General features: G+C 52.4%; 1 protein-coding gene across 1 annotated transcript; it reads right to left on the bottom strand.

The window, feature by feature from the left end:
• Window positions 1-7,002: 7,002 nt before the first annotated feature.
• On the bottom strand, window positions 7,003-24,811 carry ARHGAP39 (Rho GTPase activating protein 39; the record flags this gene model as incomplete). Its single annotated transcript, XM_008947850.1, has 8 exons — window positions 7,003-7,197; window positions 8,245-8,414; window positions 8,971-9,062; window positions 9,959-10,158; window positions 11,587-11,660; window positions 17,561-17,650; window positions 19,621-20,167; window positions 23,482-24,811. Coding segments are annotated over 8 exons (2,698 nt in total), but the record flags the coding sequence as incomplete, so codon positions are not given.
• Window positions 24,812-27,833: the final 3,022 nt, after the last annotated feature.

Raw genomic sequence — 27,833 nt, 5'->3', positions numbered from 1 at the left:
GAGAGCTGCTCTGCTCAGCGGAACCAGCCGGCGTCAAGGGAACTGGTAAATGCAGGCGAACTGGGCTGTCCAGCCTGGGAAGGCGGTGCCTGTCCTCTCTGGAAAGCGACTCGGCTCTCACGTGAAAAGCTTTTTCTCATGTTCGGCACGGGCAGCACCAGGAGGCGCACCTGGGATGGAGCCAAGCCGGGCACTGCCCTCCCTGCCCCAGCACAGTGCAGACCAGCACTGAACGGGAGCAGGAGCAGGGCAGGTCCAGCGGCAGTGACCAAACGAGCTTGGAAGTCCCACAGTGATGAGGCAGCAGTGAGCTCCATCCATGGGTTGGGGTGAGGATCCAGATCAGCACAGGGGTGGCTGACCTAGAGGCTGACACAGAGGCTGTGGAGAGGCAACGTTCCTGAGGAAGAGAGGGGAAGCTCCCAGGGTGGTGTCCTCCAGCTCTTTCCCCTTGAAGCCATCTCTACAGCTGTGCTACCACAGAGCTGGCCTCGAGTGCCTGCAGCCACACTGCTGGCACCTCCCTTGCCTGACAGAGCTCTGGTTGACTATAGCTCGACAGAGAACATGAGGCCTGCAGCAAGGACAGCAAAGCTGGCCAGCCCTCTGCCTCCACTTCTGCACGCCCGGAACAATGCTCAGAAACCACCTCGCATCAACTGCAAAAGGAAGCTGGGCCAGCCCCCGTGAGCAGCCTGCAAGGTGCCCTGGCACTGGGCCGGAGTCATCCCCTCCAGGGGCCTGGCACCTCCTTCCCCCAGTGGCCGCTCAAGGTGCCAGCATGTAACCGGGGACTGGTGGCCCGGTGCCTGTGGGGGTTTGTCTTCACCTGCAGGAGGGCCTGGCAGCCCTCAATGGGACCCTCACCCAGCCCCGCACAGCCCCCTGGAGTGGCTGCAGCCTACGTGGTGGCAGGAGCTGGTGGTTGTGCTGTGAGAGGTGGGTGGTACAGCCCATCGGCCCTGGTGGGGATTAGAGGAAGGTCAGCACAGGTCATCTGGATGCAGTCCCTGCTCTCCACACCAAAGTGCATGCAGTGGTCCAGGGGTGAATTTCCCATGCCCCAGCTCCCCCACCTTGCCTCATCCTGCTTGTTCCCTCTCTTGTCCTGCATAAGGTCCCCTCAGGTCTCACTGGCCTCCAGGCCTGGTCACAGGGGTGGCAGATGAGGACCTCGCCGAGCCACTGTGCTTTCCTTACAACAGCCCTCCACATTTCAGTGGTTTCTACCCCAGGACAGTTTCTCACCCCTTCTTCGTTGGCCAGAACATTCAGAGAGGCTGAGGACTGGCTGCAGATCTCCAGAAGTATGTCTGCCCTCAGCCTGCGCCCTTGGCCAGCGCAGGCACAGCTCCCTCCCTGGAGTGGTGCAGGAGAGACATGCAAACAGCCGGGCAGCGCTGCGCCTGTGCACGGAGAGCCCCTGCAGATTCAGCTGGAAGTAGAGGGGAGGCTGTAGCCCCTTCATCTCCTCGTCCTCTTTGGGGCTGTCTGCCTGCAGGCAATAGAGGCTTTGCTCTACAGGCCCATCTGTGGGGCTGTAGGGTCTGGCTGTCCGGCGCTCTTCTACATGGTTATCCTGCCCCAAGAGCAGGGAGGTGGCACGCGCTGCAGGGACACGCCAGCCCACTGTTTAGGCCCTGTTTGTGATGGCAGCACCTTCATCTTCCCCAGCAGCGACCAAGGCCAGCTCGCTTCAGAGGAAGCTGTACCATGCAGCTGTAACAATCCAATAGCTCGCTGCCCTCAGAAGAGAGCGCTATGCATGCTCCTCTTCCACCCCCCCTGCAACCCACCCAGTCTCCTCTGTTGCTAGTGAGCTGAATCAAGCACTAGACCTTGCACAGACACGATGGAAGAAACAGGGCTGCAAGTGGAGACAAGCTGACATAAGCCACTGGTTCTCCTTTGGGAGGGGTAGTAGCTTGTAAGACCAACCTTGGTCTTGTGCTTCTGAATACTTCTGAATCCTTAATGGATTTGAGCCCTGAACCCTGCCAGCACCCAGCTTTGACAGCTGGGGTTGCACAGTCCTCAAGTCCTCAGTCCTCAGACACAAGCTCCCTTTTACAGTACCGGTAAACACCAAGAGCTGCAGGCAAAGTGGGATGGCTTTGATGGTGAGACAGAGGATGCCTCAGGTGGAGGCTGGGCCAGAAGAATCCCCTAAAGAGATGCGGGTTCAAACTTCTGCAGGCTGAGTGGGCTGCTTTGGAAGGAAAAGTCCAGCTGCTGAGTGTCTCGATGCAAAAAGTTCTCTTGCATGACTGCCTGGAAGCACTCAACTCCAGTGGGGTCCACATGTGGGCTCTTGAAAGCCTGGGCTTTTCCTTGTTGTCCTCTCTTCATGCCTGGGATGGTTCCCCAGCTGCCTGCACCCACACCCAGTTCTCTCCACCATTAAGTGTGGATGACAAATGCTATAGGACAACAGGTTCTCTAAAAGCAGCAGTGCTCAGCATCTACATCAGCTTGCTCCATCTTATCACTGATGGTTGTCCCACAGACAGTCTATGGGTGTGCCGGAGCCTGGGCCCTGCCCTGCGGAGTCCCAGCTCAGTGCTGTCTCCAGCAGCCAGTTCTGCTGAATCCACAAGTGCTTTGCTGCGCCCACATCAAACCTGCAGTAGGGCAGCGCCAGGACGTGGACCCTCCCGTGCCTGTCTGCCTCCCTCGGGTGCTGCAGGGCTCCTGACACAGACCTGCCTGTTCCTCTGTGCTGTCGCCCACAGAGCTGAGTTAGTGCAACGCTCAACACAAAGGTGAGGCTAAAATCCTACATGGGGATTAGGCTAAAAGCTGCCCTCACACTGCCCTGGGCTCTTGGAAGGCCAGCACGACTTCTGGACACTTCTTGCTTGAGAAGAAACGGAGTATCTCTGGTGGGCAGGAGGAAGGAGACCCTTCACATTTGCAAGGGGAGGAGAAACTGCGGGAAGCTTCTCTACCATGAGGGCTGGCAGGTGAGCAGGATGGGTGACCTCGTGATTATCACATCCTGTAATAACACCAGGCAGCTCCCAGAGCTGAATCCTACCTTCCTCCATCTCAAGCTGAACCTAAAAGGAGGTCCACAATCCACCCATGATCCCCAAACAGCTGCCAAGCTTCTTCAGGAGCTGGGGTGGAGTGTGCACAGCAGACCTGAGGGCGTGGCATCTATCAGCTGCAGTCAGTAGCTGGGAGAATTGCTTTTACCAGTTTTGTTTACAGATTCCCAGGGCATCATCACAGAGACAGCAAAGGGCTCGCACCAGGCTCTGTTAAAGAGACTTAAATGAGCCATAAATTCAACAGCACCAGCAAGACCTTCCAGCAAAAGGGTGCTGGCCCTACTGGGACGTTTTACCCTTTGGGTACCCTACCTGGACCGGTGGCAAGTCTCAGACAAGCTGCAGGTGCCTCCTCTCTGAATGAGCAAAAGACAAGCGAGCTGTGTCCCAAGCTGCCCCCTGCTACAGGGTCTCGCTATGCTGCAGGGGGAAGCTGAGAACAAGCCACAAGCTCAGCCCAGCTGCCACTCTGGCCATTGATTTTTGAAGTGATCCAGGTATCAGGGCCAGGTGACTGCAGGAGTGAGCCCAAGTCCCTGAGACTGAGCTGAAGCACTTGATTTGTGGGCTTTTCTGATTTGGCAAAAACCAGCTTGTTTCACAGCAAAGCAACACTTCGACACCAGGCTGCAGACATAGACCTAGGAAAGGGCAGCATGAGATTACGATGCTGTTGGTCTTCCTTCTGCTCTCATCTGTTATTGCTACAGACCACCTACCATCCTCCTGCAAGCAAGGCTCAGCTGAAGAACCATCTGTCTGGCCAACACCGGTGGTCCTAAAACTGCTGGTGCAACCAAGCAGCCCTTACCAGCCTTGCCTGAAGTGCACCACGCTTCCCCAGCGCTGCCAGGACAGTGGCCACCCCCTGAGCAGCAGCAGCCCCGGCCAGACCCAGGGCAGTAACTCCTCACTGCAGGGTGAAGCAGCACAGCTGGCACGTGCGCTGCAGCCCCACCGGAGTGCAACCAGTGCAAACCTGGAGCACCAACACCTGCAGTTCCCAGCTGCTCCTTGGAGTGGGCATGGAGGAAGGATCAGAGAATCATCCAGTCTGAACATAAAAATGCGCCGGTGGGGCCGGCTGCCAGCCTGCCCAGCCACACCTCCAACAGCAGAGACCACACAGGGGAGCACATCTGTGGCCACCTTCTGTAGCCCACCTGCAGCACCCACAGCTGCTGGGTGGGGACATCAGTGGTGCATCCTTATCTTTTGACTGCCCAGTCGTGCAGCTATCGTCCATAAACTTCTCTAATCCCTTTTTGACTGTGAAAGCCTCCAGAAGATCCCACGTACAGGCATATTGTCTTGTTGCTTCAACGTGTTCCCTTCAAAGTTCCACTGAGTGTCCCTTAGTAGCTTCATGAGTGTTAAGAACAGCCCACGGCTTGGTTTCCAAGTGATTAGGTCGTACTGATTCCCAAACATTATTCATGAATACTGACATACAGGCTGAAAGCTGCAGCTCCAGGCAGACATGATCACGCTTCAGAAATTCACAAAAAAGAGATGAGACAAACCTGGACATTGTATTTATTATTATAACAGAGGAGAGCCTGCTTAACTGATTTGTATCTACAAATCTGTTGGCAAAGAAAATAATATCCAGTGTCCTTTATTAGCCTATTTTACAGCCCTGGCAAGAAGCATTGATTTGTAAGAGCAGCAGATGCCTATGCTTAGACTGACTGCTACAGCTAAGTGCAAGGAGCAAGCCGACTCACCGATGCGCTGGCTGGCTGCAGGCAGAGGCACACGCAGCTGCAGCCCTGTGAGGGGCAGGTACTACTCGGCTGCTCCAGCCCACAAGGGGCAGAACGTGGCACCCCGAGCCAGTGCCATGATTTCAGGTAACCTTCTGCCTGTCTCAGTGTGTCTGGGAAAGGAGCCCTGCATCCAAAGTACAAGTTGTTCGGTGCTTCAGGAAACCAAACTGAGCTGTATGGCTTCAAAGCACTGGTCTGGACATGTGAAACAGATCCCGGCACACATTTGGGGACATGTTTGACAGTTAATTGTGACATGGGAGCAAGACTTTCTAGCCCCCTGGACCACAAAAGCATCTGCTGTATGGAGAGGAACCAGGACCCTTGCTCAGCTGGGCACAAACTGAACTCCTGCTGCGCGGTTCATCCGAGCGAACGCCCGCCCTGGAAAGGCCCTGACCACACCCCGAGAGCCACGCAGCAGCCTCGGGGCACGTGCTGCACGTGGCACCTTATGCCCAAGCTTCTGGTACAGATCCAGACATCAGCTTTAAGCCTCAGTGCTGGCAGGACTTGGCTCCCCCCTGCAACCAGCAGAGGATGGTGCCAGGTCCCCACTTGAAAGGGAAGGGGATGCAAAAATGAAAATGCACCCTTGGGTGTTCCTGGCAGACTTAGTATTGCATGAGTAATCCACACATGGGTTTCTGCAGCAGACCTGCCCCCAGCAAACACTTCCAAAGGAAGAGTAAGATCAGGATGCCACAGAATCAGAAATCGCCACTTGCCCCGGAACACGCAGGAGTCCCCAGAGACTGCTGGGAAATCCACGTGCTGCCTCTGAAAGACACTGTCCTGGCTGTGCCTCGCTTCTGGTGGCACAGAGAAAGGTGCAGGGGTTTAGCTGCCCACCTGACATCAACCCTACACAGGCTCCATCACACCTCAGATGTTCAGACCTGCCCCTTCCCTCATCTTTCCTTCCCCTTCTCAACCTCTTTGCAACTCCCATGGGAATTTGGTGGGAAAAGCAGAGGTGCCACAGTTGACGCCAGGCAGCACCAGCATTTCACGAGCACGCAGCAATGCTGCTGCTCTGCCTGAAGGGCACCTCCAAGCAGAGAAGCACTTCTTACTGTTGGAGACCTTCCTAGCTTTCTTTAGAGATGGCTTGAACCAGGAGGGTGGGCAAAACGGGTGTTGAGTCCCTGGCAGAGAGGGACAGGTACCAGGAAGAGCGAGTGCTGGAGCTGTGGAGGCTGCTCTGAGCACAGTCTCAGATGCTCTTCAGGACAGCCGGTGTCAGCTCGCGCTGCCTGTAGCAAAACAGGGCTGTGGGGCTGCTGGGGTTAACCCTCCAGAGGATCTGGCCCTCGTTAGGAGGATGCCAAATAAGTCGTTGATCCATCTGTTATCAGGGCCATGACCACCCTCTTGTCCCAGACCCCATGGTGTGGGTGGGTGCTGGTCTGGCTCAGCACAGGGCTGGTCCCAGGTGCTGACCACATGCTGCTGTGCAGCTCTAAAGTTGGGAGGTGGATGGTGTGTGTACCAAGCCTGCCAGTGCTCCCTGCCGTGGGATATCTGCCTATCCAGCCACAAGCAGCAGAAGCTCAAACATGACCTCTCACTGGGCTGCAGCATGCTTCCACTGACCAGAGCAGTCCAAGGAACCCCTCTGCCTCAGCGAGTGCCCCACACCTTCACAGCCCTCGACCCACAGCACCATGGGGTGTCAGAAGAACCCTCATGCCATCAACCAACAGTCCACAGAGGTGAACCAGGCTGGCTCTACAGCAGTGGCATTATCACCAATGAGGCAGCATCTCCCCCAGGACCAGCTCATGCCACAATACAGGAGTGACATCCTCCTACCTGAACCCAGTTCTGCCTCCAGAAGGGAGATGGAGAGTCTCACCATCCCAGGAAGCAGTTTCTCACAGATGCCACAGCCCCTTCCATGAGCAACCAGTCCTGCAGCTCCAAGGAGGAGGGCTGCCCCCCTCTGATACACACTGGAAGGCCAGCAAACACTGAATCTGGCCTGGCATGTCCAAGGACTTAATGGTGCTGAACAGCCCGAGCCTTCCGGGAGTGTTTAGTCCTTGTCCTTGAGGTCAGATGCTAGGAGATGTTCAAGGGCTAACTCAGGGTGTGACAACAGCAAGGACAATGGAAGAGACCTAAGCGGACACCCAGCGACACCCCAGAGCAATGTTGGGGGCCCCAGGGCCAGCAGCTCACACCAGCCCTTTGATGCAGCTCGTGTCCAGGTGCACTATCAGCATGCGCAGGAAGGACATCTCCTTGCGCGTGTTCTCGAAGATGACACGAGGGTCGTCGGACTGGCAGCGCAGGCAGTTGGGGGCCATCACCATGGCCAGGTTATTCACATCCATCTTCGTTCTGCCCACGTTTGACGGCTGAGCAAAGATCTGCAGATGATAAGAAGACATTCAGCCAGTGCAGTGGAAAAGGGCAAGAGACTCCAAACCCGTGGCCTAAGAAGAGGTGCAAGGAGAGCAGAGATACGGCCCCACTGAAGGACAACGCCCAACAGCCACACCTTCAGAAGGGAAGACCACTATGCTCTGACATAGCTGACAGCATGGGAGCCTCTTTTGCTGACTGCATATCCTTCCTTTTGGGATAGAATTAACAGACAGCACTCAAGCCAGATCCCTCCCCCCAGTTTTAAATCATATGAGGGATCTGAGGTGACCAACCGCTGGAGAAATAGAAAGGTTTATACATATGCTCACAGTGCAAGACACCGTGGAGACAGGAGCGAATCAACCCAGGACCCAGGCAACCAGTCCAAGTCCAATTGTGTGGCTGGGACCATAGAAGGATGTCACCACTGTAGATAGAGATATTCCTTCCTTTGACCCCAGCCATACTCATGTCCTGCCACCATTAGGGGCTCTGCCTACAACAGGCACTTGGGGGGCCCTGCCTGTAACTGTCAATCTTACACAGTACATTCACTGCATAGGTAAACTTCCCTCTCAAACCACTGCAGGCAGAACCAGCTTTTATGCTGTTAACTTGGAGGTGGGACTCCTGATGTTAATGCCAGAGGCAGGGCACTTGGTGGTGATCATCTAATTGGTTCCCACCCAAGGCTGGCCAGACCATGGGTGAAAACCAATCAGGAGGGTCTTTCTTGCCTGGTTGTGGACATTGCCCATATGTCAACCCTGATTCAACACTGGGTTTAAACCCCAGCACCTCAAAGCCTCAGCAGACAGGGAACATCTTGCAGACCTCGACCTTTGGGACCAGCCCCATGCTCTACAAGATCAAGAACACAGTTTATTGCTCCCATAAGAGACAAGGCCAGCAGACCCCTCTCCACCAATCTCACCTTAAGTAAAGGTGAGAGGTGCTAAAGCCCTGCTGATGGCCCACAACAGCTGTCCCACTAGCCATATTCCACATGCTGGCCAGCAGTGGGGTGCAGGGCTGTGGGGGTTGCCTACCTGCAGGAAGTGTATGAGGTAACACAGCACCAGTCTGTTGAGCTCTGGCAAAAGCTGCACCACAGCCACAGCGGCATCAGGGTTCTCATAGTTGCTGATACACTCCTTGTAGAACTGCTGGGGGATCACAGGCTCCTCCAGCTCTCGGTACCAGAGCTTGAGAAGAGAGGCTGGGCAGAAAGCAGGGTGCATGAGAACAGCTCTGGTTACCTCCCCACCACCTTCAGAGGGAGTAAGACTCAATGCCTCAGGAAGCCGAGGGCAGAGAAGGGATTCTGCACTTGTGATGTTTAACCTCATTTCAGTCTGGGCTCTGAAATTCTCAGGCAGCCAAACTGGCCAGTTAGAGGGCAACACTGGCTTTTACCGACCTGCTCCTCGAGGAAGTGGCTCTGGGGCCACCCAAAGGAGAGGCCAATGACACCCTGGAGCTAGAACGTTGCTCCTGAATGACTCCCAGCCTGCTGTGTGCTCCCTGCCCAGCTTGCACAGTCTCACTGCTCCAGAGCCAGCTGGACATAGAGGCTACCCCACCACCCCCCGGGGCTTATTCTATGGAGAGTATTTGGAAAGGCAGTGGAAAGGCACGGAATGAAAACCCTGTTGGTGAAGACAGCCCGTGTATGTGTCCCCAGGCAGCAGCACACCTCCCAGGCTGCTCCTGCAGCCTCTCCCCTGCACTGCACCACAGCTGAGGCACAGCACACGCCTGCTGCGCTCCCGTACCTGGGATGTTGGGGTCACTGAGGCTGTTTGGGATTCTCCATTGATCGACCTGCAACTTCAATGCATTGACTTCATCTATGTCACCAGGTATTCTGCAAACAGAGACACAGCAAAGCTGCTTTAGAGAGCAAGCAGGGCAACATGCCTGGTGTGGCAGCTGGCCAGCAAACCACCGCTCCGAAGCTGCTTCTGGAGCCCCAGGGAGAAGGGAGAACACACCAGTGGCAGCTACAGAAGCAGTTACTCAGAGAGAACAAGTTGTCTGGCTTTAAACACAGCTTTAAAGTGGGGGTAGAAGAAACACCTGTCTCCCTTCCACTAGCTCAGACATCAACTGTTGTTCATTCCACAGGAGTGATTATTTTCTATAATGAGGCCTCTCTGCAGCACGTTCAGGCCAAAGAAAAGCAGCATCTCTGAATAGATACAGCAAGATACTAGAAACCCTACAAGGCAAAGTTGAACCTTTTGCTAGCTACCTTAAATCAAGTTTAGTACTGAAAAACTAACACAAGTCTTAAATAAAAGGAAAAAAAATCCCAAACTAAAGCCCAAACCAGAATCCTTTATGCTCACCATACAGATTCCTTGTCTCTCTTCACTCCTCATTTCTTTGGCATCATCAAGGCTGATGTGCTGCATTTGGTGAACTGCTCTGCCAGGCATCCAAGAGCTCATTCCTTCCCTGCACTGGCCAACTACTACTCCTACTACTTTTTGATGAAAGTTCAATGCACTGCCTGTGTATGTGCTGTCCTAAGTAGTTCAAGTCACATCTGTGTTGTTCCCTCTGTGCCAAGGCATGCAAATGGGCTAATGCTACTTAAAGAGGCGACTCCTGAACCTGGGACAAGTCCCATTTTGTCTGATCTGCAGCAGAATGCTGTTCTCAGGGAAGAGGAAATGTGTGGAGGTCAGTCCTGACTTCTCAGCTTTGAGGACTAACATGTGGGTGACTCAAAAGTTACACAGCGACCCAAAAGCTCACCTGAAAATCCCCTCTGTCTGTTCTCCTCCCAGGGCCAGGACCTGCTGCGAAAGCTGCGTCTGCACCCAGGGCAGCTTGTTGCCCGGGTGCACGTCCTGCTGCCGCAGCATGATCTCCTCCAGGGAGCTGCCGAAGAGCGACGGAGTCACGATGGCGTTCCTGGCGTGCGCTATCTCCTCCACCGTGGGCTTACGGAGCCCCTGAGGACAGAGAAGAGCTCAGTGCAGCTGTGGCACAGAGAAACAGCAACCTGGGGACAGTGGTGGTGAGTGGCCAGGATGGAGAGGGCTGCTCATGCCCATGGACAGCTTGCTGGCACCCTGGCAGCACAGTTCTCACTCTGCAGCATCCACCTCCTAAAATCAAGGAAAGGGTGGGGGGTGGTGCAACTCGTCAGGGCCAATAGGAGCAAAGAGGCTGCTGCCTCTTGACAGGAGACTGCTTTGGAGAGTTGGGGCTGGTTTTGAAGGGATTCTGTTGCCATGTTTTGCACACTGGGAGGACTGCTCCAGCTGCAGCTCTACCTGCTGGTGCAGCAGGAGGAAGATTGGAGCCTGTCCCTGGCGATGGAGCGGTCAGCAGAGGGCACATGTACACTGGCTGGGTGTTGGGCAAGTGTTTGGCCACATGACAGGTGAAATTCTCCCTTTGGGGTGGGAAATTCCAGGTATGTCCAACTCCAAGGAAAGCTTCGATAAAGCTTCTGAACAGTGGGCACTGAGACCTGTTGCTTCTAAAATACACCAAACATTTGAAAAGGGCTTTGAATCTCCCCTGGCAGGTCTTTGGAGGAATGCAGGAACGCTGTCACAGTGGAGACAGGCTGTTCAGCTTGGCATGACCACACTGTTGAGCAGGAGGCATGCCAGGGGAAGGCTCCTGCCCACCCCTCGGAGGGCTGTGTGTGCTGCCTGCCCTGGCACTTCTGATCTCGCCCTGCAGGGATGCCGGGAGCTGTTGCCCCTCCTGATATTTCAGCTATTTGCTCGCTGTGCATGGAGTCCAGATGGCAGGGAGGCCCCAGAGGGATTTGCAGAAATAAAAGAAGACCGGATCTGGCTTGGAAACCTAGAACAGACAGGCTGAGGCCGCCTGCCTGCATTCACAGCCCCGCACCAAACCGTGCGGAGGAAAGGAAGGAGGGGGATTTCCAGGTCATGCAGAGCACAGAGGCTCCCCTCTGTGCCAGCCACCTCCGCTGCGTGACTTTTTGAACTGGGAACAAAGAACTCTGCAGTAAACCAGCTGCAAGACCTGGTCCATGCAAGCTCTCAGCGGCAAAGGAAGACTCTTCCCCCACCTGAAGAAACCAAATGATGGGCATTCCTTGCACAGGCAGCTCCTCTTACCCTGGAGACTGGTAAACAGCAGTTTTGTCCCACACGTTCCTAAGGCCAGGAGCAGCCAGGGTGGAACTGTCAGCACAGTAGGCACTGCCGTCTGCCTGGAGGATGGTGGCATCTGGGCAGCAGCCTTCTCCCACTCGTCCATGGGGAGATGAGCCCTGAGCAAGCCTCCCCCACCTGCTCTACCTCCATTTCCCATCACTGGTTCAGCGGTGACCTCTGAGTCCAGGACCAAGGGCTCTGGGACCCAGGAGGCAGGATGCTGTGCAGGCAGCCACTCACCTTTTTGCCTCCGGTGACGGCTACTTTCTGGAGTTTCCGGTAGCAGTACTTGGCATAGGTGCTGATGGGCAGACCTGGCAGAATGGAGAATGGAGCCATCAGCCTCCAGCGCTGTGCACCCACCACACCGGAGCCCGTCAGAGTGCACAGGCAGCAGCTCAGAGCAGTACAAACAAACCCCCTCCTGTGCAGCCTGTTGTGCAGACAGGGCAGAGGGACTGACGAAACCTCACACCGAGCGCCCCAAATCCCCCCGGCCCTGCAGCCCGTGGCAGGCACTGTCAGTGCAAGTCACTGCTTGGGCTTGGGGGGATTCATCTTCTGAGTCAAGGCCTGTAGCTCTGCACCTCCCAGCCCCACTCCTGCATATCCCCACCTCTCACACAGGCAGCCTGGCCCTCCCCGACTGAGCACAAGGCACCCGTTCACTGTTCACAGCCCGGGCACCCATGTGAGCCCGACTCCGCGCTCCCGGCGGCACGACTGAAGCACAGACAGGGGGCTGGGCATTTACGTGTTGCCAAATCTCAGCCACAGAGCACGCAGAGCCAGTTTTTTCCTGCCAGGAAAAAACTCAAGGGTTTAAACAAATCGTTTATGATTCAAGAACTGCAGTCCTGGGCTAGTGAGAAAGGAGGCAGCAGAGAAAGGTGTGTGGGGCCAGAGAGGCAGCCCCAGCACCCAGAGTGAGATCAGAATGCAGGAAGGTGGCAGGGTGTTTCATCTTCCCAAAGCCCTGCAGAAGGCTTCCTCACTCTCCTGCCTGCAGCCTCCTCCAACCCAGCCTTGTACCATGAGGCTTGGAAGTGCTCTGCAATACAAGTAAAATCAGACAAACCAAAGCTGGAGAACTTCACCACAGAAGCTGCAGTCCTCCACAAGAATGGCTGCTCCAGTTGCATTCACTTCAGTGAGCTTTGAGAGCGAGCAGAGACAGGATCCAGAGAGCTACTCCCCCTATGACACCAAGCGAAGTGTTTGCACTGACAGAGCACTGATTGCTGGGAGAGTTTTTCCAAAACCATTGGCCTTTTGTTCTTTTTCTAGTCAAACCCAAATTGCTTGCTGAAAGCAGTGAATAATCTGCCCTACTTGATTCCTTGCCAGGCTCAAAGCTTACAGCAGAGTTCAAAATACTTGTGGCTTTTAATATCTACATTCTGGTAAGATGCTGCATAGTTCAGGTCAGTCTTCACGCACCCTACGGTTTAGATAAGCTGGTCAGGAGCCTGGAGTTCCTCAAATCCTCTCAATACAGAGGGAGGACAAGCTCTTCCCAAACAGAGCAACAATTCACAAAGGTGAAAGATGAGTTTTCTTCCATTCTTCTCCCAGCCAAGAGACATACCACCGTCTTTGGCTCCTCACAATGAAACGAGCACCCTCTGCCTTGACCAGTCTCGTTGAGAGCCAGAGCAGAGCCTCCCTGTAACACTGGAGCAATGCCCAAGGAGGTACAACAGCATCGCCCCCTCCCATGGGCTATGGGAAGGAAAGTCAGTTTTAAGAATTTCTCTCAAGAATATCTAAAGCAAAATAGTCCCTGTATGCAAAACTCCTACTTACCTCAGGCATGAATTATACTGGAAAGGTCTAAGGATTAAAGAAAACAAAACCAATGAACTGTTTCTCCATTTCAGGCTACGGCTTCTGCCATTAAAGTGTACAGACACACTCCAATGGAAAGTGTCATCCAGGTCATGGAGGAGGGACTGGGAAAGAGACTGAACTGTGTCTCAGCCTCACAACAATTACACAAGAGGCAGCACATCCAGAGCTAATAATAGGAAATGTTTTCTCCCACTGTAATTAGACCATGAAACCCATAATCACCCTAAGAGTGTAAACAGGTTTGTAGACGAACTGGTTGCCTTGAAGAACTTGCATGCTGACGTGTGGGCAGCAGCCAGTCACAGTTGCTTGAAGGCTCTTTCGTGCTTTCCCAGAAAGCTCCCTCATCATAGAAAAGGCCTGAAACCTACATCCTGCACTTCCTGCAGTGAGGTGTCCTTCTCCTACCAATGACCAAGCTGTAGCCTCTGACTCAGAGAGGACTGCCAGCATGGAGACAACCAAATTTCACACAAATAAACTGAAAACTACACTAGCTTTGTGTGCCAGGGGCTAGACCTGCTACTGCCCATGGACCTGAATCACCTAAAAAGTAGAGGGAGCCCCAAAGACCAGGACAACTGGCACTCTGCCACAGCAGGCAGAGAACAAACAGCTCCCATGGGGGCTCACACCTTACGAGCAGCGTGTGGCCTCCCTGCTCTGCAGCAGAAGCCACCTGCCCTGGGATGGGCAAGCAGCCAGCTGCCAAGAGAAACACGAGGGAGAGGAGCAGAATTTAGCTTTAGCCTCCACTTTTCCAAACCAGCGACTTGACTCAACCACCTGGTGCTTTTAAAAAGCTCAGCTAGAGACTGACTCCTGTCATGTAGCTCACCATGCACTGTCAGCTCTCTTAACTAGTGGGCCAGGTACTCCCCCTGCTCCACAGCTCACCCCCCCCCAGGGATGGGCAGCTTTGCCTGCATGGGCTGGAAACGCTAACACTGAAGGCAATTCCACTTCTCTGAGCACATCATGAATCTGTGAAATCCAAGCTGATCTGTTATTTCCTGTGGTATCACTGTAGCCCCAGGAGCTCAGGAACAGAAGACCACTAACAACCCACACAGTGAAAAATAGTTTGCAAAGGAAAATATTTTTCCATGTGCTGGCCTAGAAAGACATGCAAAGAGCTTATTAAAGAACTTCTCCTTTTATAACAAGTAAAACTCCAGGCAGGGCACATACAGGAACATACCTTCCGGAACAGAACTGAACACTCTCCTGCCAAAAAATGTCTTCAAAAATGCAGCAAACAATGTGGATTCAGAACCCAGACATGGGAAATGTATTTTAGCACAGCTGAAGCTGTTGTCTCAGTACTTCTCTGACCTGCCATGTCCTCTCACAGTTCTCAGCCTGGCACAGTCAGAGCAGGGTCTCAGACCAGGGCCCTGTGTTGCTATGCCCTTTAGCACAGGGGTGGGTGCCTCCTGAATGGCTCAGCTGGGCTTTGCTCGGGGCTGCCCTCCTGGCTCAGATCTGCCCAGCAGCCCCATTTCACAGCAACAGTTTAGCCTTTGTCCTCACACCACTACGCTTTCTGCACCCCAGCAATGCTGCTCCATCACCATTCCTTACATGGGAAATGACAGGCTTCATCAGCCCAAAGGGCACCTGAGTCAGCAGCCTGCATCTGCCACCAGGAGGGTAAGAAACAGACACAGGATGTCTGAAAAATGAGTATTCCCCTTGAAAAATCTCCTGGCTAACAGCAGGTGGGAGATGCCCTGAGGCAGTGCTGCACCTGGACCACTAACCATCAAATGACAGACCTCACCTCTTTGAATTTGTCCTTTCATTCCTAAACCCGGCTACACTCCTAACCTGCTCAACACCCTGCTTTACTGACTCTCTAATGATTTAATGTGGTTCAGCACAGAGAGCTCTTAAGCCTGCAGCCCCACAACAAAACCAGGTGGTTTCCATTTCTTCTGCTATGACAAACGATGACAAATTTTCTTCCTCTTACTTTCCCCAGGCAACCTGCAGTTTGTTCCAGCCCACTGGCCTTGTTCCCTCTCCTCTGGTGCTTCCCTTGCTACAGTCACGAGCCCTGCAGGGACCACGGGCAGGACGTGCAGAGCTGGCACAGCACAACTATGGCCGAGTGCTGCTTTGCTCTCTGTCCCTTTTCTACAAGCTCCCAGGCCTCTGATTTCTGACTACTTCCCAGCGCCACGGATACACTTCTGGAAACCCATCTGCAGGCTGTACAATTGTCTGTCCCTCCCCGAAACAGCGATGTAGGAGCCTGCCACTGCACGTGCAGTTAGGGGCATCTCCCTCGTGCAATGCTTCGCTTTTGTTGACACAATTTCTTTGCTGCTTGATTGCTCAGTTACTCACCTCTTCCAAGATCCCCCTGCACCTTTATTTTTTACTGTTCTGAATAATTTTTGTACTGACATCAAGCTGCCAGCTCACTTGCCTCCTTGTACGGGCCCAAAGCCCAGCTTACGTTCCTGCAGGATCAGCAGACAATCCTCCTTCTGAAAACACAGAATTTATTTCTACCTGTTATTCTTCTGCCTTCCAATGGGTTACTGATCCATGAAAACATCTCACACCACTTTAATATCTCATTTACTCACAGACAATTATGCTAGAAGACAAAGACTGCAGAAGTAAGCATGGGAAACTTCAACATTATTTCTTTGGGTGCATGTCAGATGCTAAATGTTTACTCAACCAAGTGTTTACGTACAAGCCTCTGCTCTGAAGGAAAAGCATGTGTGTGATCACTGCTTTACCCCCATTTTTTCAGTGGAAAACTTACACACATGCTTACATATCTACTCTTCAGTTCTGTTTGAAGACAGTACATTTAATCTCCCTGTGGATTTCTCTGCTAAACTGCTGCTACAACATCCATAAGCATCTACGTATTTCAGAGTTCAGAGCTACTAATGAGCTTCTTCTCACAACAGCCTTGCAACTTCAGGGAGCTGTATCCTACACACCCCGCACACATCTGGTAAGCAGGGCTGGTGGAACAGACGTAGGCGTCTTGAGGAAGAGCTTGACCTTTCCAGGCAGGAGCAGATAGAACATGGTGTGTTCGTGCAGGAGCTCCCCTTGCTTCAGCTCTGAAGTCAGGCCCCAGAAAAGCTCTGCAGTGTTATTGGTCACTTGTGGGAAAGCTGGTTAATGTGACCTAATGGCCCTCCTGCCTCCTCTGCTGCACCCCTCGTCACCTCTGCAGAAGCCAGCAGGAGCCTGCAGAGCAGCTCCTTTGTTCTGAAGCCCCAGTTCGCTGCCAGAGCGGGTCATCTGCATGCCAGAAAGCAGAGAGGGTCCAGCAAAGGGAACAGCATCTGACCTGCCACCAGGGCCCCAGCTGAGGCCACACAGCCACTGCTGGCTTTCAACTGCTTCATTCTGGAGACTTTCTAAAGCTGTTCTCCCATACCTTTTTCATTACATTTCGTTTATATATATTAAAAAAAAAAAAATCTATCTATACTTTTTAAAAATTATTTTTAGGTTAAAACTACCTCCATCTTCCTAACCACAACTCCAGCACACACAACAGAGAGAAGCAATTGCACAGAAGAGCCTCCTCGCCCACAGCCAGAGCAGGCCCGGTGCAGAGCAATCTCCAGGTTGTTGTCCAATAAGGATAGCAAAGTCCCTGTGAACACAAACAAAATGAATTCTGAAGGCTCAGAACAGGCTGAGCTCTCCTGGGCCTGAATGGGGAAGGAGAAAGACATATCCCTACCAGAAATATGATCCCCCTGCACAATTTCGGGTCTGCTCCAAATGCCACTGAACACAGAGAAGCGATGGATGCTCCTCCTGCAGGGGCTGCGACCAAGGGGCTTCCTCAGCCTCTTCCCAGTCCTGCAGCTGCCTGGGAGGAGCAGTGACACAGGGAGGGTGCCAGAGAGCCCAGCTGCAGTCTCCACGTTCCATACACCTGCCTGTTGGCATCAGGAAGGGCTCGGCAATGCAGACTGGGCTCCAGCTCTCCCAGACCAAAACAACCGCTGAGGCCACGTGACAAACTGCTGCCTGATATGAATTCATAGGGGTGGCTCAAGTCTCCTCAACACGATATAAAAGAACAATTGAATGGACTTTGACTAGGAAGACTTTAGTCAGATAAAGTATTACCCTGCAGCCAGCAGCTAAAACCTGAAGGCTGGAGAAACACATGAGCTCTTATCCATTCTGCAGAGATGTTACTGCAACTGCTGATACATGCTCTGGTCAAAGCTCTCACACTGGCCACCTGCAGTAAAGTTACCCGAGTCTGTCCACGCACTTAAAGAAATGGTCTGATTGTCAGCAGAGTTCAGGACCCGTGCCTGCCTCAGCTCAGCGCAGTCTCCCTGCATGCTGTGCCTCCCCTTACCTTCATCCTCAGTGTTTTGTTTCCTCTTTTTCCTGGATTTTGAGTTCTTCTTGGTTTTCAGATCCACCAGTTCCTTGATGCGCTGGGCAACTGAAAATTCAAAAGAGGTTCTGGATCTACAATGTGGAATGATAAAATACCAAAGCCCACAACTGCCCTTCGACATATGAAGTGCTGGGGTTTAAGCCCTCAGCCCTGGGTGAGGGTTGGCACACACGTGATGTCCACAACCAGGCAAGAAAGCCCCTCCTGACTGGTTTTCACCCAGGGCCTGGCCAGCCTTGGGTGGGAACCAATTAGGAGATCACCACCAGGTGCCCCCACCTTCCACATGAACATCTTGTCCCGCCTCCAAGTGAATCACAGAAGAGCTGACTCTGCTTGCAGTGGTGTTGGGGAAAGTTTGCCTATACAGTGGATGTACTGTGCAGGGATTCCAGTTATCAGGAGAGTTCCCTGACTGCTCACAGCAAGCAGAGTTCCCAGCAGCGGTGGGACAAGACCAAGGACAGAAAGAGGATTATGAGGCTTTTTCCTGGCAATTACTATATGAGTGGGATTGGACTGATCACCTGGGTCCTTCCTTCCCCCATGGCCTGGTTCTGGAACTGGCTCGCTCCCTTCTTCACTATATGTGTCATGAGTGAACATATTGATCTATTCATTCCTCCAGCAGTGGGCCACCTCGGACCTCCTGCACATGATCTAAGACCAGAGGGAGGGATCCAGCTCATGTGTTGCCTGTTAATGACAATATCCTTCCTAGCTGGGCAAGCAGTCAACAAAAGAACACAGGAGTCAGCCTAAATCCATCACAAGGAGGTCTGCTCGGGGACAGGTCCTGTATCACAGCCAGCTCCAAAAGCACCAGAGTGAGGGGGCCAGAACATCACTCAGCTTCTCTGAATGGCCAAATAGTTGAGAAGGTGCTCCAGGCAGCAACCTTATACCTAAATAACCATACTGCCTGAACTAAACACCAGTAGAATGAACAGCCCACTCACACAGTTGAGATTACTCCTTGCTGCCTAGACACTGGTGCTGGGAGGCTGACTTTTTTTTGCTCCTGGGCCAAGCACAGCTGGAGGGAATGGTTTTGGGGAGAAGTGATAAGGGTATATGATCCTCATGAAAACCTAAACTAGTGCTGCACATCCAGCATTTCACTGAAGGAACCCCATATTAAGGCTGCAAACATGAAACCAGAAGGCAAAGGCATTGCATCACTACTGCCCCCAGGACCCAGCAGTACCACCACACTCCCTGGCAGGGGCAGAGGTGCTGGGGCAGAACTTCTGCGCCTGTCCTGGAGATCTGGCGGGGCTCTGACCTGCGTTTGGACCCCCGACTAGAAACAGGCACTCAGGTTTCTCACCTGGGACTGCACAAGATGCAGCAAGCACTGCTGAAACAGTGACACTAAATACTCTCCACACCGGCACTTGGCTTGTTGTGTCTTGTGAAAAAAAAAAACAAAACTACCCATAAAACAAAACGACTGCAATTTAAAATTTGGGTAATAACTGAATATATGCTGGGCCGGTCCCCAAGGCCTCTGAAAAACAGATAAATTGTACTATTGACAACAAAAGTCACCATCCTTTGGGATCCCAAACTATTTCATAATTAGGCCTGTGCATAATGTTTCCCAGGGCTCCCTTAAAAAATTCTGTATTAACAATCATCTTTTTTAGTTTCGCCTGCTTTGAGGGACTCTTAAATAAATCGTGTACTCAGAGAACCCAAAGAAACTCTGCCCTCAGAGGGCCCACATCAGCTCTCTTCAGTGCTGGTCTTGCTGTGCTGATAGGCAAGATGAGCATAGCCTAGGGCTGGTGTTTCTTTGCAGACACAAGTGAGAACTGCAGGGAGATGAGCTGGTGGCAGCTTCATCCTGCCAAGGAAGGACAATCTCGCCCAGCACGTGGTGCTCTCACTGATGGAAACCACGGCACTGGCTCGTGACTACCTGTTTTCCTGAAAACCAGGCAGCCCTGAGTAAGTGGCACAGCCCACGAGAAAGCCGCTTGGGACAGAGTGGGTGTGCATGAGGTACTTACTGTTCTCATCACTGTCGAGGTGGCGATAAATGTAACCTTCCAGGTAGGACTGAAATTTGGGCGATGGGGAGAAGAAGGCCAGACTGATGGCCATCAGTTCCCAGCCCCACGCCAGACTCCGGTAGCACGTATTGTCTGTCGTCTGCCGGATCAGCTGTATGTAGAGCTCGTCCCGTAAGCCCTGCGTGCTCCAGCACTTGGTGACTGTCACCAGCGCCACGTGGTTCCGGTCCATCCGAGTCTGACGATCTCCCATGTAGCTCTGCACCAATTTGAACATCTCACACGCCTCTTTTTTGATGGTGCGGTTGCTGGTGATAAGCATGGGCTTTTTAATGGAGCCGCCGTTCCAGGAGAGCATGTTGGAGATGGAGATCCTCCGGCGGAAGATGCCCTGCGTGTGCATGTTCAGGTTTTTAGAAGCCCAGTCTGCCATGCTGCTCTGAGAGATGGGCTTCCGTAGGGTGTTGTAAGGGAAATGATATCCCACACAGCTGCCAGGCTGGCCACCGCCCTCCTGCTTGCGGTCCAACTCTATTGTCCCGGGCTGCAACAGAGAACAGGTGTGTTAAAAGAATCTCAGGTGACTCCTTCCCCTGTCGGGAAGATCAACAGCGAGTCAGGAAGCTACCAGCAACTGCGAAGTGGTGAACCTGAACGTAACGGGGTTTTGTGCAGAACTGGTGGCTGACACCTCTGCAGGAGCCCGGCTGGCAGAGCTGCACACTGATGCTGTCCCCAGGGGAAGCTCTGGGACACGTCCGAGCTGGCCCAGAGCTCTGTGGGACAGACTAAGCAGGAGCTGGGCTGACTCCCAGAGCAACAGGACAGGTCTGTGGCACCAAGGACACACCAAGGAGCCAGTTCCTCCCCACTCCTCACAGTTGCTGTGGAGCCACAGGAGCCCAGGAGGTGCATGGGGCAGAGCCTGGACAGCCACAGCACTCGCATGGGTGGCTGCAGACAGGTGGGTACAGGCAGGGGCTACAGATCCAGTGCTTCTGCAAGTACAACTGCAAAGCACTCGGGGACACCTCTGCAACGGGCTCCCTATCAAGACAGGCGTAACCTTCCCCAAATTAAATCAGAACTATTCACAAGTACTGGGACATTTTTTCTTCTCAGAGAACTAGGGAGAGCTGCTGCCCATGGACAGCCTGCAGTCACCAAACTCGTTTGCTCCAGGCACAAGTCCACTGATCACAAGTCTATAGAGATAAACAGTAAAGACAAAGATCTTCCTCCTTCCAGACTCTGTGTGCCATTTTCACACGCAGCCCTTGTCCACCCTGCCTCCTCAGTGACAGCTGTGGATAATAATTAGAGGTTTGGTAGCACTAATCCCAAGAAAATTATTTGTAATAACTACTTGTGAGCCTAAGACACTTACTTTGCCCATCCAGAATTCTGTTTTGAATGGAGGTGGCAACCTGCAACACATATTGCACTCAAACACTCAACAAGTTGTTTTAGGATCTGTTAGACTTGAAATTCTCACATAGAGAAACTAATAGCTAAACAGCCCACACTTCGCTCTGCGTTCTCCAAGGAGATCTCCAGTAAGTAGGAAAATGCCAAACAAGACAATCTTGAGGGTTTGGTTTTTTAAAGGAAGACAAAGAAACAGAAACACTGTAAATTTTGGTTTTGCATTAGAAAAATTCAAATAAACCATTCATTTTCCTTCTTTGCAGGTCAACTTTAACTTACATACCACACTCTGTTCTGGTCCTGGCCTACAGTTAACCCCAAAATACACGTTAGTTCTTCGAAGTTTAGAGCAAGTCAGTGTTTTATTCTTAGTAAGGAGGAACTGCTGAACTCACAAGAGAGACTTGTGCAGTCCAACCCTTCCCAATCATACACCCAACATGTACCTACACGTGGATGATGGGGCACAATCATTTCTCCTGTTCTCCTACTTCATTTTGGTTTTTAAACCCGAGTTACCCCTCTACCTCCTCACTCTCTGAATTCACTCAACACACTGACTGAAAATTCCTGCCTGCAGTTCTCTGTCATCTCCATCCTCAGTCTCCTTCAATCCACCTTCTATGCCTGGAGTTGGTTTCTTTCTCCTACCACCCCAATTGCTCCTTCAGCACGTTACTTGTGAGGATCCACCTCCTCATGCCATCTAGAGGTTCAACAGGCTCTTGGTTGTCTCCTCTCTCTGGAGTTTCTCTCTCAGCTATCACGTTTGTGCTGATGGCACACATCCAGCTCTGCTCAGCCTGTCCTAGAACATCTGCCCATCCCCCTCGGATAATGAATTTCCCCGTCTCCCAGTTCTCCTCTCCACCATGCATGCCCAGCACAGGGCATCACTAGTGACTCAAGCCACACACTGCCATTTTCAGGCAAGGTAGCCATTTTGCTGCTCTATCCTCTGCAGTCTCCTCCCCTCCTTACTTGGTCTCTTACATCTCAAAGTACTTCTGTAAACACAGTATTTATTTATTGACCTGTTGCCTTTACCACAACATCCATCTCCTTACATCTTCCACTGTATTCTCCTTTTACATCCTACCACACATTAATTATTTTTCCTTCATTTTCAAGGTCATTCTCAGCCTAAGCCAAACCCACCATCTCTTGTGCATAATCAGGACACCGAGTCTCAGCTCTCCCTGTCAATGCAATGAGGTGTAACACATCCTGGAGAGCAGACAGTGGTTTTCTAGCAAGCCTAAAGAGGCTGTGAGATGACACTGCTAAACTATGAACTGCAACATGAGAGCCGTGTAGACTCAAACTGGCCCTGTGCCTGAAAAATGGAAAATAGGGGAACATGACGTGGGTTTTAAAAAGGGTTTCAGGTGAAAGCACGGCACAATCGATCAGAAATCACAATAAAGAGGAGAAAGCACACACACAAATCTGATACAGCAGGGAGGTGTCAGCCTGGCTTTTCAAGAGAAGTTACACCTCACAGGTCTACTGTACTGGAGCAATCTGAAATGGTCAAGAAGCTTTGCCAAGTTTATTCATGAAAGGTCGTGGATTAGCAAACAGGATAAAAGACAGAACAAAGGGTTAAACAGTCGCTTTTCATGCTGGAGGATTATTATCAGCTGTGCCTTGCAGAGGAGATGCAGAGACTCAGCTGTTAAGCAGGAGTAAAACAACTGGAAGAGCAAAGAGAAAAAGGACAAAACCTTCACAGGATAAAAAGTTACCTATGTAGAACCTAAATCTGAACTAAACCCATGGAACAGAAAGTTCCTTCAAACTCAAACAGGAGCAAAGATGGCAAACTCAATTCTGCAGAAGTACTGCACTATAGAAAAAAACTACTCCACTGTGCAGGCACACTAACAGGCATTAACACAGCTGCTGCCAGGAAGAAGCCGCCACTGTTACTGCTTTTCTGAACATTTCCATTCAATGCTCAGGAACAACTGGAGAGGAGAACAGAATATGAGGAACTATTAGAAAGGGAGAGAAAAAAAAAAAAAAGGGAAAATGCTGCTACGTGGCCATGCAAATCCTGCCATCTGCATCCCACACCTCACCTCTGGCCATGTCAGCACAGGCAGGACACGTGAAGACAAAGGCTACCAAAGAAGACACGTACGTGTCAGTAGAATGATCTGGCAGTAGCTTCACACAAGTAACAGAGCAGAACTAACCCTGCAGTGCTGAGGGCTTGCTGGACAGAAGCCTCTGCACAACTCCCCCTCCTCTCACACCACCGGCCTGAAATGGAGTCCCCACCGACCAAGCTGCGAAGCTTTGAGATATGTTTCCTATTCCCCACATGCAAACAGGTTCCACCTGCAGCACACCCACTAAACCCACCCAGGGGCAGACCAGGTCCTTGGCTCTGCACGACTGTCCAGCATAGGAGTGCTATTTCACTTGGTGAAGATGGAGAGGTACCTGGGAGGAGTGCCGTGTAGCATCTGATGAAGCCAAACTTGTCTGGCTGGTCACATTCTTTTCTAAAGAGTCTACTTTCTCAAAAGTCCTCTTCTGCCTCACCGTGTCCTGTGGAGCAGCCACACCATCAGGAAAGCTGTCCCTGCTCTCCAGGCCCTGTCTATAGAGAGATCTATTACTGGCCGAGATGTCATCTCTTGAGCTCTGGCTGATGCATTTTCTCAAGTGGTCAGACTGAAATCTGACTTTGCTGCTCTCTGATGGGATACTGCTGTCCAGACTTTCAACATCGAGGCTGGCTTTACTTCCCCTGCAAGCTGCTGACCTGCCCACCACAGCACGCATCTCAGCAATCAGCTTGTCATTCAAAGCTGTGAGCTCGCTGCTACTGCCCACAGAGCCAGGTCTTCCCTGACCTGTCCCTTGTCTCCTTCCTTTCCTTTTTCTCAAGCTTGGAGAAGGACCAGTTGAATAACCAGAATCCTGATGGCTTATACCAGTTGGGTACTCTTGAGTTTGCAGGCTGTTCTGGCGACTGTGGTGGGCTTCCATGTTCTTGAGGACACTGGCTTCTACAATCTTCCAAGACTGCTTGAAGCTGTCCTTTGAGGTAAGCTGACCAGGCAGTTTAGTAGAGGCATCAGCTGTTGCAGCAGAAGAGTGAGAGAGTTTGCAGGACTGGTCAACGTTGACCATGTGTTTTATATATTCTCTGCCAGCTGGGCTGTATTCAGTGGAAGAGGGTTTTCTTGCATGCTTCTTTGTAGCTTGCTGCTGTTGCATACCTGGATGTTGTAATAATTTGGTTGGCTGCAGCTGCTTTTTTAAGCTATTGCTTGGCGACCTTGGGGGAGCCATCGCAGTCACACTGGCACTTTCAGTGTCCATATCTACTGGTGGCTCATCGTAAATTGGAGACTCCAAAGATGGCTCATCATATATAGGTGCAGGGGAGGCATACTTGGGGGATGCAGGCTGGGGGGTTCCTGTCTGGCTGCTTGGAGGTGTTTGAGAAGTAGGACCGTTCATCAGCACTAGGCAAAAGCCACCATTCTCTGTCTTTTTGATCTGCATGGACTGCTTTGCTTCTCCGGCAGGGATTTTCTTTGTGGCTCCAGGGCTCTGGGACATGGACTGAGGCAGAGCATAAACAGCTGGTTTTGGAAGAGGCTTTTGGCTGTTGGCCTCTGGAGCACTCTGCATCTGAACCAAACTGTTTGAAGAGCTCTGTAGCTGCCTCAAACTGTTCACTTTGACCAGCATAGCTGCTTTTGTGCCTGGCAGAGGCTGCCACTGCGTAGGAGTCTCCCTAAAGGAAGAAAGACACAAATACAGGGGATTATTTAAGAATTATACTAACTGAAGTATCCTCTACTTCTACCCAAATACCAGATTGTTAATCTCAAAGTGCCTAGAGATTGCACCAACCAGTTATATCAGCTTCTCATTTTTTTTTTTCCTGGAGATCTCCCTTCCCAAAACACAAACACATAGTTCCATACACAATTAATTTCTGTGTCATGAACAGCAGAAAAATGAGATGGAACAAGCTCATCATAGTATAACCTGTCTGGTATCAGCAGCACTGAGAAAGGAAACAACCTACGTTCCCCAAGGTTAATTAGCTAGCATGGCACCCAGAACAACCAGCTGAAGACCAGTAAGCTCTTCTAGACCACTCAAGCAACGAGTTCAAAAATGGTGCCAAGGGTCTGCCTTCAGATTGTCAAGCTATGATGACAGTCCCTTCAAATCACACAATTTTTTTTTTTTTGATCTAACTTTCTAAATGCATACTTATTTTGCAGAAAAACCTGTGAAGTCTATGGGAGGTGTATGTCCTCAGCTCAGAGAACATGTATTACACTCCCACACAGCTCACCAAGCCTCTGTGTAGAGCATCCTCCCAGTCCAGTCCAGATGCCCTCAGACCTGGCTCCCACGGCCAAACCTACTGGCCCTGCTCCGCTCTCATGGCTGTGAAATCCTTTCTTTACTGAAAGCATTCTCTGACCCGTGGTGGTACTCGGGATCCACCACAACCCAACTTGCTCACTGCAACATCCCAGTCCCAAAGGCACATTCTGCAGTGTCAGAACAACCTGCTGTCAGGCTGCAGCTATCGCCGATCTGCGCTCTGAGAGCCCTTCCATGGCTCTGCCAGGATACCCAGGAAGGTGTCACAGGGCCAAGAGCAGAGAGAGGAGCTGTGCTGCTCTAGTGTCAGTGAAAGCAGAGGAAGCCAAGCTCCAGCCTGGCCAGCACCAGCACGCTTCCCCCGACCAGGAAGTGTGTCAGTGAACACGATGGAGAAGTGAAAGCTCTAAATGTGTGCCATGTTGCACTTTGCCTGTCAGTCTCACCCTGGGCACGTGTCGTGTCCAGCCTCCCTGCCTGCTGGAGATCAGAGGAGAGAGGCACCACAACAAAGAAGACAAGGTTTTTTTGAAAGGACCATTTCCTCTGCCATGACTGGTCTCTTGGAGCCACATGTGGATAGAGCGTCCCTCAATCCCATCCCCAGGCTGCTGAAAAGGCCAAGCAGAGGAAAAGAGGAACTTCCTGACTTGTCAGCATGGGAAAAGCTTCAGCCTTGGCCTTCTAAGCAGTGAAAGCCCTGACAGAAAGTAAGGCAAATGGTGGAGAAACGTCCCAACACAGCCTCTCAGCCGTGCTCTTCAGCCACCAGCAACAGAGACCCTGCCAAGCCCTCTGAGACAGTTCCTTCGAGGAATGCTTTCAAGCAGCTCCAATATAAACACCACAAGCCAGCTCTGGCTTTCCCAGCCCGCACCCAGCTCCAGCAGGCCCAGCATATCCGGCCGTTCTTCCCAGGCTCCGGAGCTCCATTGTTTGCCCTTCCCTCCCAGAAGCCTGGAGAAAAGGCCCTGCACCTCAGCACTGCCCTTTCCAGCAGTCATTTTCCTGGTGCTTCGAGAGAGGCGAGTGCACAGTGATGCTCGTATTGCCTGCGGTGTCCAGGCCAGAGGCAGGGATGGAGACCCCACAGAGGGCACCCGCTCAAACCTAGGCCTGCACAGCCCTGAGGAGAGCTCTGCCAACACTGCCAAGCACGCTGTGTTTGCACGCCTGGGCCCAAGGCCAGGGGCACAAGGACACAGGCAGCATTAGGAATCTTGGTGGTGTTTCTTGCCCAGTTATAAATAGCTTCATATTGGCATTACTTAACACTGGGCCTTGAGAGATGTAAGCCCGTAACGAGGCAAACCTTCCTTGGCTATGAGGGTGCCTCTGCCTCTTCCATCTTCACGTCGCACATCCCCTCCAGCTCCCCTTCCAGCACACCTTCCCAGCACGGTAAGACCAAGACCCTTAGTCCCTCACAGCCAGAGTACTGTGCCATGGGGAAGGTAAGCAAGGAAGGGACAGGCAAGACCATCAGCTGCCCCTGCAGAAGTGCACCATGCCTCTTCTGTTCCAGGGAATGGGATGTTCCGAGGCACAGTGGATTTCTACGTGGAAGTCTTTGAGATGCACTGTTATCGCAAGGGGAACTTCAGAAACCCTGCTCTGAAACAAATACCTCACCCTGGGAAAACCACACGAGAGAAAGAGAAGGGCTGGTTGGCATGGAGAGTGGGGCTAGGGACAACTGAGCCCACCCACAGTCCTGACTGGTGGCATGCCCACATGCTGCAGACCAGCACACAGGCTCTGCTACCAGCAAGACTGTCCTCTTCAGGCCCCAGCCCCCCGCTGGGCCCAGCCCTTTCTCACCTGTGAGGCCCAAGGCACTCGCAAACTCCAGCAAGGCCGCTGTGGCTCACAAGATGCTTCCAAAATGCTGCTGGCTTCTTTCAACCCCAGGCTGGTCTTACAGTCCCCAAGGGAACACATCTAGTCTTTGCACAGCTTTCCAGTGTGTGAAAATATTTGGCCTCCATCTGCACTGGATACAGTCCATCTTCCTTCCTACTAGGTTCCGAAGTGCTCAGGAAGGGTCTAGAGCTGAAGGCAAGTGCTGCCTACCGTCCTCTGCTCCAGTGAGGTAGGAGCAGAGCCAGCAGCCCCAGGAAGCGCAGCAGAAAACAGACACGTGAGCAAGAACACGTGCCTGGGTAGCAGAGCTTCCCCAGGAGGCTCCGGGGGGCACAGCAGCGTCTCCCCCTCAGCAAACAGCTTTTTTTTTCTGCCGTTCCCCCAGCAGGGCTGGCCTCCACTTGCCACCTGAAGGAGCCAAGAGCCAGTGTCCAGAGAAGGCTGCTCTGGGCTGGTGTGCTCCAGAGGAGCGGCGGCAAGCGGCGAGGCAGTGGGGGAGCGGGTGGGATGAGCAGACAGAGCGAGGGGAGGCCAGTGGGCAGCAGCGGCGC

This window comes from Merops nubicus, unplaced genomic scaffold, assembly GCF_000691845.1.
Source record: "Merops nubicus isolate BGI_N331 unplaced genomic scaffold, ASM69184v1 scaffold31019, whole genome shotgun sequence".
NCBI lineage: Eukaryota > Metazoa > Chordata > Aves > Coraciiformes > Meropidae > Merops > Merops nubicus.
This window is presented reverse-complemented; position numbering and strand designations above follow the sequence as displayed.